General features: G+C 41.0%; 1 protein-coding gene across 11 annotated transcripts in view; it reads right to left on the minus strand.

Moving 5' to 3' along the window:
- SMARCA2 (SWI/SNF related BAF chromatin remodeling complex subunit ATPase 2) overlaps positions 1–12,961 on the minus strand; it is a 213,165-nt gene that overhangs the window by 163,461 nt on the left and 36,743 nt on the right. For 8 of the 11 annotated variants that reach the window (XM_055351083.2, XM_055351086.2, XM_031014359.3 and 5 more), the window contains one exon: positions 1,047–1,307. In XM_055351083.2, coding sequence (XP_055207058.1) covers positions 1,047–1,271 — 225 coding nt within the window. In that variant the 5' untranslated portion in view covers positions 1,272–1,307. Of the gene's footprint in view, positions 1–1,046; positions 1,308–5,722; positions 5,738–12,523; positions 12,934–12,961 lie in introns of those variants that run through there. The other 3 variants (XM_031014355.3, XM_031014356.3, XM_055351084.2) reach the window with 3 other exon arrangements.

The raw sequence follows: 12,961 nt of genomic DNA on the forward strand, positions 1-12,961 counted from the left end.
TGCTGGGTCTCCAGATTGGTGACTGCAGATAATAGAACTCTCAGCCTCCATAACTGTGTGAGCCAATTCCTCATAGTAAGTCTCTTTTTACATATATCTCTATCTCCTATTGGTTCTGTTTCTCTGGAGAATCCTAATGAATACACCTACTTAATGTCAAGAAGCAGCCCTGCCACCCTATCCACCTGTGATATCATCCCAAGGAGTGTAAAACCTCTACGTGTCTCATTAGGCAAAACCTTCAGGTAGTATGTAATGTCCTCATAGATTTTTCTTGGCTATTGCTTACTTTCAAAGCAAACTGTCACAGAGGATCTTGTTTACTTTCTCAAAAGGCTGTTCTCTCTTCTTTGCATCTCCTGTGAAGGCATAATGCCAAGTTGTACAGATATGATCATCCCCACAGCAACAATCCAAGCCTCATAAATAAAGGATAATTATAACCTTAGTCCAGAAATAAACAGCTGGACGTGAGCTCTGCAAAAATCAGAACCTTATTCCAAAACCAGAATAAAAGTGCTTCACAGAGAGACAGCAATGTGCATTTTAAGGATTCCCTAGAAACTATTTAATTTCAATAAAGCCCTTTTCAAAAAATCCTTTAGATAAGGACTTTTTCCTTCTACTCTTTGGGATCTAATTTTTGTTAATAAATGTCAACCTTTTTAGGAAAGAATAATTTTCAGTATGTTCATTAGTGGATAAGTTACTTAACACAGATAGGAAAAAATAAGACTTATAGACTAATATACTAATTCACCAAGACAAAAATAACTTCAACCCACAAATCACAGGATCTACTTATCAGAACTGCATAGTCTATGTCAGTATTTTAAAAAGCCAACATCTGATCTTCATAACTGATGCAACATCTGTAGCAATAAAAGTACCTCACAATATGCGTTTTTAATAATATATGAGATATACAAGACAAAGATCTTGCATGATTTTCTTGTTAACAACAGTAGAAAGGGGGATGGGGTTATCAGAAATATTAGCCATCCACTTATCAGAAGTTGAGTTTGAATGGGAGAACAAACTCTTACCTTATGCATTTGATGCATGCCTTCCTGTGGGAAGTCTGCGGACCCCATCGTCGGCATAGGATGGGAGACACTCGGAGGTCCAGGACTCGGCCCCATCATGCTGTGGACGGAACCTGGGGATGGTCCTGGTCCTGGACTAGGCCCAAGAATTGGCCCAGGGGAAGGCCCAGGCCCCGGCGAAGGCCCTGGGTGGGGCATCGCACCAGGGTCTGTGGGCGTGGACATCTACTTCTCCTGCCTCTGCCAGTCAGTAGAGTAATGCTAAGTTGAAAAGCAGAAAAAAGGAAGGCATGTTTTAAACATGATGTTAAGACCAGAATAAAACAGTTGTTAGCATTTGATGGTGCCATTTCTGTAACAAACATCAAACAGAGCTGCCCTGTCTAGTCCAGATGTTTGAGTGAGTGTGATATACATCCGTCTGCCCTAGTCTTTATGAAGACCACTTGTTTAAAAAACACACACACACTAAATGATTCCCCAGAAAAATATAAATCATCTAAGATACAAAAGGACTCACTGGAGAAACTCAAATTTAACACATAAGCAGAATTCTAAACAAGTTTGAAATTTATTACTGAAGTCAACAGATGCTCTCCATTACTTACTGCCTTGGACACCTTACAAGTCATTAACCCCCACAAAGCCATTAAAATACAGAACCCTTTAAAAACTATCCAACCAAGACTCATTTTCATAAGTGAGTGGGCATTCAAAACTTCAAGATAGTTAAACCGGGAAAAGTACAATCTTCTAATTTGAGAATGAAAGAGAAGTCCCAATCACGAAAAAAGCAAAGGCTATAGGAATCAGACAAATATGGGTTCAAATACTCATATATGTAATTACTAGCTACGTTATTTAATGTTTCTTCTTTTGAGATTTCAATGCAATGACATGTGTGAAAAACACAGCTGTAGTCTCAGCACAACAAACGGCCACCCTTATTTAGCATTACTTTCCCCACCAACTCCACCCTACCAGAAGTGATCAGGAGGGACAGTTTAAGATGTGATCCTCTTGCCAGCTAATTAATTGAAGCAGAGACCCCCTCGGACAGTTAAAACCAGGGATTTGTCCCAGACCTGGCTCTGGTCAAGAATCCTTGAGAGAAGTCATCCATGACTACCGGATCAGAGCTCACCACAGATGAGGTGTGGAAATTCTGGTTCTACAATTTCAGCAGAACTGTATTCCACCACCCACACTCTAAGGCTTCTTGGCATCCCCATTGGAAATGCCTCATAGAGTGGGTACAACTGCATCTTGGATATAAGCCAGAATGAGTAAATAAGCTGTTTTCCACATTCTGATAGAGATCAATGATGCCAGCAAGATAGCTGAATCCCACTAGCAACAGTAATTGTTCTATATTATGATGCTACCTTGGAGGCACACACCTGTACATGGAGAAACTTTTTGCTGTCAGCCTCACAAAATACAGAATGACATACCCTAAGTGATTTGCTTACCCATTGTTTAGTGGCAGAGATGGAATGAGACCGTGGTGGCCTAGTCACCATAGCAGGGCTCTTTACCCACAGTGGAATGGCGGGCTGGAGGGGCAGTACACAAAACACATTCTTTCCACTCCTAGCGACCCATCACTTGCACTGAATCTCTAGAGTATGAGGGCCATGAAGGCAGGCCATGCTCGGTTTCCCTTCCACGTTCCCAGCACCTCAACCAGCATATAGTCATAGCTCAAAAATTATCTGAAGAATCAACTGCAGAGTAAATTTCAAGGGCCAACTATTAATAAAATCAACTTTTTAATTTTAACTTTCTTTTAATTTTTCATATTTTTAGAGACAGGGCCTCTCTCTATTGCCCAGGCTGGAGGACAGTAGAGATCATGGCTCACTGAAGCCTCAAACTCCTAGGCTCAAGTGATCCTCCCCCACCAGCCTCCCAAGTAGCTAGGACTACAGGTGGCGCCACCGTGCCAAGCTAATTTTTTTTATCTTTTGTAAAGACAGAGTCTCACTATATTGCCCAGGCTGGTCTTGAACTCCTGGCCTCAAGTGATCGTCCCACCTCAGCCTCCCAAACCGCTGGGATTACAGGTGTGAGCCACTGTAGCCAGCTTCAGTTAATTTTATAAATAAAAACCACAGAGTCATCAGTGCTTGAGTTGTGTTCCCATAAAGAAATCCTTAAAGTGTAGGCAAGAATTTAGGCCATTTTGACAAGTAAATTAGAGCTGAAACAGGAAGCAGTCAAAGGCTATTTCAGAGTGATCATAAGCAGGGGATCAAAACAGGACTAAGGGAACCCAGTACAAGTGGATTCTAAACAACAGGGGAGCCTCAACAGTGAATTACAGCCTTGAATTCACTAGAGAGCCCAATGTTATTATTTATTCTTTGTGATGAACAAAGCAGACGGAACCTTTTTTTCTTCTTGCTTTCCACCACCTCACACAGGTTCAGTCAGCATTTTAAATTTAGGAAGCTGACGTCGATTCAGGGCTACTACAAGATACAATGCTCTTTCATGTATATCAGCACACTAATACACCCTTTTATTTTTTAGTGAATAAAAGGAAATTGCTTACTTCCTGTTATGGTTTACACTGAAATCAGCTTCAATAGGTATTAAAGTAATATACCACGAGTTTGAACAATGAAGATACAAATACTGAAGTTAGGCTGATATTCCTATGTTTAATATAATTGATGTGTATTAAATATGAAATTCTAATATATATTAGCCCATAATGCTACTTTCCGCATGCATTATCGTTTCCACCTGGGAATCTCAGAGAATGTTCTAATTACTCATACATAGTCCCATAAAAATGCTCCTCATTTTTTTTGCTAAAGGAAAACTATTAAAAACGTCTTAGAGGGAAAACATGTTAGAAGGGAAGTGGAAAATTACGGGCATATAATTGGAATGTTAATATAGGAACATGTTATATACGAAACTATTTAATAAGAAGAGAACCTCAGATGCCTGGACTTCAATGCATGTGTGTGGCTCAGACTAACAGTACAGTTTAACAAATGAAGAAATGTACCCTGTGCCATATAACTAATGAATGGCAGAGATCTGGACTCTCATAGAACATGACGTGATATTCACTGATGTCTCACTGGGAGCTGAGAGACCTGGGTTCTGGTCTCAGGGTCACCACTAACTCTAGGGCCCTGGGAAAAGTGCCTTTCGTCTGGGGTCTTGACTTCCTCTAGGCTCAGGATAGGAGTATCTCAAAGGTCCCTTCCAGCTGTCCATCCATGACTTGATGCCTGCTGCCTCCAGAGCATCTTGAAGACTTCATCCAAACCTGTGTGTTGGAAAGTCCATTAATGGACTTCCAAGGCAAAATCAGGGCTGCCCCAGGATCTGCTGTGGCTACCATCACCCAAGTAAACCCAAGGGGAGGACTCTCTAAGATGAGCCCTATAATCCTGGCCTCTTATTCTTCCTCTTCATTTCGGGTGGCAATTTTATTTTACAGTTCAAGTATGTAATTAAACTTTCCCACAGTATGAAGAAACCTGGGGAAATAAATTAGAAAGAGGTGCTAGTCTCAAGTAGCACATCATTACTAAGTTAGTATGGTTAAGGTTTAAAGTCCAGTATTGGCCAACTCTGCTTCTCCCTCACCAACCCTGCCAGTATCCCCTGGACTCTCTACCCCTTTCTTCTCCAAAGCACTAATGAGACAACAGAGATAGGGTGGTGATGACAGCAGTAAGCATAGTAGGGTGGGCTGGAGGAGAGGGCCCAGATGGACTTCACAGGGCAGTGGTAGGTCTGCTCACATAATAACACACAAAATCTCTTTTTATTTTGTGTTAGGAGAAGGAGGGAGTTTCCCGTTGTCACAGAAAAGAACGACCTGTTCCACAATTATGTGTCTGTGGCTAACAACATAATGACAAAAATGTATCTGGGGAGAGGGGGGCACAGCAACCTCCCCATACACATGCATTGCTGGTCCCCACCCTCCCCCAGACCAGGACTTCCCAAGGGCCAAACCACTTTGTTCTTAGGCAAGAATTTCTCAGCAGTATACTCTGCCTTGATTTCGTCCTTACTTCCCACTTTCCTACATTCACAACTAGAGAGTGTGTGTTTTTAAAAAGAAGAGGCCCCAGAGGAGCTTGCCAGAGCTCCAAACACCACAGTCGTCCTCCCTCAGCCCAAATCTCCATCCTCTGCCCTTAGCTGAAAGGCTCAGCACAGCCATCTGCATATTAAAAGGAGTTCAACTTCATGGAATTTTAAGGGTCACCACTCCAACCATGACAAAACTTGTGTCTTACAGTCTAATTGTAATCAACAGAAACACCAAAGACCCCCACATGTGGAGTAATATTTGAACACACCTACATGTGTTTCCTAATAATTCTGGTGATTTGAAGAGACATTTTGCCACAACTCCATGGAAAAGATGAGGGCAATAAGGCAGAAAGGGAAAAGATGGCTTGCCCAAAGTAACATCTGCAACAGGAGAGAAACCGCAGGCAGAATCTTTTATCCCTTGACTCCCAGCCCAACACTGAGCTATTACACGGATCAAGCAAGCCATGTTTCCACCAGAGTTTTCACCAGGCCAGAGCAATGTGCAGGGGTAGAAAGTAGAAGCCAAAGAAAAAAAAGTCAGAAACAGTGGAAGGGATATCTTGCAAGGACTAGGCTTTGGTTGTGATAATATATTAACTTACCACAGGCTAGAGAAGTAAAGAGAAGCCCTGGAATACGAAAAGAAGACAATGTTATCAACTGAAAAGGTCGATGATGTTTTAGTTACTATACCGAGTATCTACTAGGTACAAGGCATGCAGGCGGTACAAAAATGAATAGAAGGCTTACCCCACAACTCTGGAAGTCTGATACGGAAATCAGACTTGTGTGTAAGTAGCAACAATATAAAAATATTGAAAGATCCTGCAGGACACGGGGGGGGTACAGCCAAACTATCCAACACAGTCATAGAATGGGAGACATTACTTTTAGCTCAGAGGGTAGAGGAGAGAAAGGAATTAGGTAAAGTGTAACGGAGAAGGTAGCATTTCAGCAAGGCCTTCACGTTTAAGAAAAAGAAAAAAAGTTCCCTAGAAACTTTTGGTTTCCAGTCGCAGAGTTTGGGGCAGCACACCAACCTTGACAATATCTCTTAAACTGCTCTTCACCAAACTTCATAAGAAAGCACAAGGAAATCTTGGATCTCCAGCCTGTCTTTTTTCACAGCTCACTTTACAGAAAAACTTGGAGGTCCAGGTTAAAGGTGGAATATCAGAAATAAAAGTTAGGCCCAGTCCACATCTCTAAGAATATCCCAGTCTTATTAAAGTGTTCTGCCTGTTACAAGAGAACTGCAAGGTTCAGGAGATAGTTAAGATAAGAGTTCTTTTTATGTCTGTTTGCTGATTCAGAACATCTCCCCTGACCTGAAGGGCTGCCTCTTGTTTTCTATGTGGCTTTCTCTGTAAATGAATTGATAATTCACCCACAAGAAGTAGCAACATTTTCAGAACTGGGCCTCAAGCACTGTTATTCTTAATGGGGAAGCAGTGCGGGGGGGTAAGGAGAACAGCAATGCAGATAAAGGAAATAAATCTACCCGAAGTTTCCTTTTTAGAGACCAAGGTTGTCGGGATAAGCGGTGAAACATGACCAAGGCCCACACTGCTTCTTGGTCTGAGCTGTGCAACTTTAAACAATGCATAATGTGATCTGTACCACAGATACAAATCACACTCGGTTCTAAAGTTAACCTTATAAGTTGCTCCATCAAGACCCTAGAAAATCATTGAGAACATTTCTTCAGCATTCTTGGGGTTATTCACAACACTTTCCCATTCGTTTCAAAGTCAAATATGTTTTTTAAAAGTTGTTAGATTAAAACTTTGCTCTGTTCCTTGGGCTTCTGTGAACTCTCCTTCATCTTTCAAATCAGGGCAACAAATTAGGATGTGGGTGAGCTGCTGCCCTCACTTTAAATAAACTGCCTTGGGAATGGTCCTTGCCCAGAGTCAGACCTGGCAAGGGCTGTGAGGCAGCTCTGTGCACAACAAAAGATAACAACAAACTCGGCAGCAGCTAATTAGTCCCCCATGAACCTCAGACACTGCCTTAATAGGATCCTGGCTCTTAACATTACCACCCTTATAGATACCATGAGTTGCCATCTCAAAAGAGTCTACCTGCGATGCAATTTCATGGCCTCTTGCATGAGGACTGACAATGATCCCACAAAGGAAAAATTGTTTTAAAAAGCGAATTTACGAGAAAACCTAAGTGTTAGAAACCCTTTAGAGCAAAGCATCCTCTACTCTGAGACTCATGTCCGTTAGTAGTTATAAAGGTAATCACAGATGACTATCACTTTTAAAATTCAGTGGAACCCAAAGGGCTGGGCAAACTGGTCAAAACAAAAGCTAACAAACTGAACAAAAAAAAGTTAGTTTCAAATCATGACACCCTGAAAGGTAATATGTCACGTATATTTACACATATGCCTGTCTCTCCTAGGTTAGGCCCTTTTGCAAAGCAACCTCATTCTGGATGTTGATAACAATCAACAACAGCCACTTCCTTTTCTGACTGCCAAGATAAGTTTATTTATACTTTAAACATATAAAAAGAAGAGTCTGAAATACATACTTTAAAAACCTGTGGTTAAAATGGCACATTTTTACTGAAGAGTAAAACTCAACCATCATATGCTGAATGAACTAAAGTTGTATCATAGGCACTCATTAATGTCAACTGGCCCTGACTTTCATAGTAGCAACAACAATTCAACAATGAACTCCAAGTTCATTGCAGTTAAAATGGATAATAGCCATTAATGATGTTACTATGCCTTTTAAAAAATCAACAAATGAGTTCATTTAACCTCTCTGAGTTTCAAGCTCCTTACCTACAAAATAGGCATAATAATAGCTGACTACAACTTCAATTTGGATACGAATCAAATAAAATATGAGATATGAAGACACCTTGTGAGCTACTATATGCTCGCATTATTGCCAGGATCCTTCTAACGGCTTCAATTCCCACTCTGGACTTGAATCCACAATTTGCCAGATTAATCTAACATATTGCTTTGTTCATGTATTCCCTTGCTCAAAACTTCTGAAACAAGCCTCCAATACAGATTGGATAAAATATTCATGCTTTAGCCTGCAAGTCAAGTCTTTCCACAATCTCCGACTTTATCTTCTGAAAATTCTCCCCAACTGGAACTTCTTGCTCCAGGCAACCGGTCAAAACAGGTACATTGGTCTTTCCACGTTCCTTCAGGCCGGGTCTCTGTGATCTCGCCAGGTCTCTGTGATCTCGCCGGGTCTCTGTGATCTCGGGGCTTTCTTCTGATCTGGGATGCTCAGATGCCACCACCCCCACCTCTGCCCTCCCCCTACAGCAACCTTATCCCATCTCAAAGACCTTATCTACCCCATCAACTCAAGAAAGCTCACCCTGATCTCTCTCTCTGTATCACATGGCCCATGCAGTTTACCATTTGTTACTTGTATTCAATATGCTATTATAAATACAATATTAAATGTTCAGGTACATTCTTTAAAACACATAAATTATCAATTACAGATCATCTATTTTTTACAGAATTTTGGACTTTGCTTAATGGTCTTTTAGTATAGCACAACAGCAAGCCACAAAATAATTGTGACTATTTGCAAAGCCATTTATTACATGTCCAGTTCAACAAAGCACAGGGGGAAGATGGGAGAGGGCTTTCCTTCTGGACATCCAATATCCATGTGTGATAAAGCATCTCCCAGTGGGATGGTAAAAACTGAAATATACCACATCAAGTAGGTAAAGAAATATATAATCATCCTGAACCAGAAAAATACATTTTAAGTGCAAACTGATATAGAATTTCCCTTGGATAACCTGTAAGCCAACATATGACGTTCCTTTTTGGTTAGAGATTTTTATCATTTTTAAGTAATTTTGAATTCCAAATTCTGAGTTTAGTTGTTTTTGTTTTTTTTAAAGGAGGGAGTTTCAATTATATTTAATGGTTTTCAAACTTCAAATATTATTTCAACTTCTGTGGGTCCCATTCATCAACTTACAAAAGGGCCAGCCCATATTTAAATTAGGCCAGTTTCTAAAAAGTTTCTAAAATATTAGTGCTTGCATAGATGTAGATGACATACTGGCATAAGATTGATACTTAAATTGATACTAATCCACCTAAAAATACTATAGAATATTGTGGTTTTAAAAAATGTTGTAAATCTTACAGGTATATAGCCAGATTACAATTGTTCAAATATTCTGGAAGTCGTAGCTATCTAATAAAATATCCTAATTCATACTAGGCTTCAATTATATAATGTATTACAAACCCAGAAGTCCAGAAGGACATTATGTCAGAGTTTCAGGCCAAAATCTTGTATTCCATATCTAAACCATCACTCCAAATGTGTAAATTAATGAGGTGTTTATATCAAACATTCAAAAGACCAGCTATTTTGTTCCTGAATTTCATTGGCTCTATTGTATGTTTTTCTGAGGTACAATTATTCAAGCATCTTTGACGATATATTTATAACTTTTACTACTTAAAAGCTCTCTTTAACATATCCTACACTTTCAAGGAAAAGTGCTATATTGACATGGGTAATAATAAAGTCATAATAAACAGTAAGAAAGCTGCAGTTTTGCCAACCCAGGTTGCAAGATCCCATTTAACTTAATGATAAATATCTTACGTAAATAAATATGCTCTCTTTCATAATGACTCTGGCAGAACATAGTTTTAGACTCCTATAGTCCCTAGTAAGTATAAAGTCGTTAAGTTTCTATATAGAAAAAATAATCACTCCAGGCCTTCCTAAATATGCTATCAAATAAATTACCACCATGTGTATTTTCTATTCACTACTTAGGGAATGACCCATGACTTTATTAACCGGCTAAAGGTTAGAGTCCCCTAATAAGAACGCTTCCAAAAATGACAGAAAATTCACATCCTCTATTGGCCAAAAACATCTCCAAAACACAATATTTAAGGGGGGGAAAAAAACAATTTAGAAGATAATTCTTTTACATTAAAAAGGAGAAATCAGAAATAGCCCCCAAATGTGGCTTTCATACTAGGGAAATTTTCTCATCTGTTCACAAGAAATACAGCAGAAAAGAAATGTAACGCATATAGTTTTCTAAGGTAACTCAAGTTAACCAAAGAATCTGTCCCTATCGTCCCTTAAATCATCTTGACCAGAAACAGAATCAAATCTTAAAGTGGTTAAATCAGGTCCTACCAACACTCCTTCCACTTGCAAATGCTGGGAAACAGTCCTTAGTATTACATATGTGATAATTCACTTGTCCTCATGGCAGCATGTCAAGATGTCATAAATAGTGATTTATTATTTCTCTGGGGTATCAAAAAGCTGCTGACCTAGAAGAGTTTGACAAAGGCCTTGTTTACAAAGGAAGACTTCTAAAGGAGAAAAAAAAAAACAAGAAAACACTGGAGCACAGCACCACTTTTATAATTTATAAAACTCTTCTTTTTATGCTCTGCTGTAATACATAATAATAAATGTCAAAATATTACAGTAATATAAGGAGCATCACAATTACCTTTTAGAAAAGGATGTGATATGCTTTTATACTGGCCTGTAGAATGATTTATCTTAAACTTAATAAAAGAAAAAAATTTTAAATACTTATCTGCAAAAGTGTTACTTTCTAGTTATACCATGTCAGGAATACTTTAAATAGAATTCAAGCATTAGCAATATAATACAAGCCGAGGCACTTTTTTTTTTTTTTTTTTTTTTTGTCAATTCTAAGCCTCAGGTGTTGGTCAAAGCACTTTTCAAGAAACTTGACGAGAAATGCTCAAAAACCACTTTACAAACGAACAAAAGAAAAGATCTAAGGCTGCTTTGAACATGCTCTTGTGGTGAATATTTTCTGTGAAACACCACAGTGCACCTAGTCCTGATGCTGGGCTGTTACTGATATAAGTCATGAGAGAAAGGCTGCATTGAAGGAAGCCCTCCCTCCCCTCACCCTCTTCAAGGGTTCTGATACCCCACATTCCTCATTCATTTTAAATGTTCTTTACAAAAATGGCATCTCTCTGATGCCCCCAAGGTAGATGGGCCTCTGATCTACTGGGTTGCTTTTTTTTTCCCCTCAGTCTACCGCAATAAGTATCTTTTGGACCTAACAGGTGTCTCTAAATCCCCTCTTTACAATAGCAAACATTTGCATTGTAAAGAAGCATTTGAGGAAAAAAAGAAAGAAAGTCCAGAAGAATAAAAGAGCAATTAGATTCCTCAAAGAAAAAGTGTGTCTCATTTTGCATAACAATGCAGCAACTAGGATTCAAATCTGCCACGCCTCTTAACACTTCACCAGTGTGCTAGAGGTAGCTTGGAAGCCTAAAACTCCAATGGCTGGCCAACAAGCTTCTGGTTGTGGCCCCCCTGATAACAGATGGAAAATACTACTGAAAATATTTGAATGTGAATATGTAAGTATACACATACATAACATTGGGTATGGCTTTTTAAATTATTATTAGGGTTCTCAATGGTTTCTGAGTCTTTGGTGGTTGGATAGAAATTTTCTGCTACTCAACACCCAAGCAACAATCTCATTATTTATGCAAGCATTCTGTTCAGACAAGCAAGGCACACAACCAGGTGTAAATTTTAAGTCCTTTGAAACGGAAGTTTGAAATTCGATATTGGTAACGCAGAAATGTTAAAAACAACCGCTCAATGCAGTAAACAAACTGTGTATCCTTAATGTCTTCCTTCAGCTCTAACAGTACACATACAAAGTCACACATGCCTACATAATGACCAGAAAGGAGACAATGATGACACCTCTCCAAAAAATTACTAGCCCAGGTCGCTTTGCTTTTTCCAAAGCACCAACCTCCATCAGGTTAGGGAGGAGGAAAAAAAAGAGACAACCTTGCAAAACTCACCCAAAAGTTATATAAACAAAGGAGGGGAGAAGCCCAGTCTAGGCTTTGCACCCATGTGCTACTAAAATTACATAACACCCGGTGCAGACATTGAATAAGGAATGGATTCTGCACAACACCCCCACTCCCTCGATTCCCAAGCCTTCCTCATTCCCTTAAAAAATCCAAACGCCTAGCAAGAGCTAGTGGACGACTTTGAATATTTATTTTATTGCTGGAGTAAAACCTGCGAGAGTTGGAGGTACGTTTAGGCCCGAAGTTTGAATGTGCAACAGCCCCGGGCGCAGCGACTCACACTCTCCGGACCCAGAGGAGAAAGAACTGACAAGCAACAGCGGCCAGCAAGGCCTTCTTCCCCCTCATGGTGCCTCCCGCTGGAAAGTTTTCCACGCAATCGATCGGAGGACAAGGAGCCCATTTCCCCCGCCTGCCTGACTTTGCAGGAAAGGCGAGCCGGGAGACCGGAGGGGGCTGGCAGGGAAAGAACTGGAAAGCTCCGCACACAGTCGGCGGCAGGGCTGCGCAGGCTCCTTACCTGGAGGACGCGGAACAAAAAGGGGCGCGGGGTTCGCGGAGCTTGGGGTGGCGGCGCGGCCGGCGGACGGGAACCAGTCTCCGAGCCGCAGCTCTAGGCCCGCGCCACAGCCCGCGGCCCGGCCCCCGCCGCTGCCGCTTCCTCCCTCGCGCGCGTCATGTCACGGCAATCAAACATGTCTGTGTGCTGTGTGCGCTTCGCTGCTGTGACTTCCTGATTCTCCGCCGCTCGCGCGCGCACACACACACACTCACAACCACACGCACACGCCACCCCCACCAGCCCTCGCCACCAAACCTCGCCTTGTCCTCCCCGGGCTCCAGGGGAGGGTGCGGGCAGGAGCAGCTGCCCAAGCCGCTGCTCCCGACGCACTGGCTCCTGCGCGCACAACACACACTCACACTCACGCGCAGACACACTCGCGCCGGCCGGGAGGGC

This window comes from Gorilla gorilla, chromosome 13 (genome assembly GCF_029281585.2).
Source record: "Gorilla gorilla gorilla isolate KB3781 chromosome 13, NHGRI_mGorGor1-v2.1_pri, whole genome shotgun sequence".
Taxonomy (NCBI): domain Eukaryota; kingdom Metazoa; phylum Chordata; class Mammalia; order Primates; family Hominidae; genus Gorilla; species Gorilla gorilla.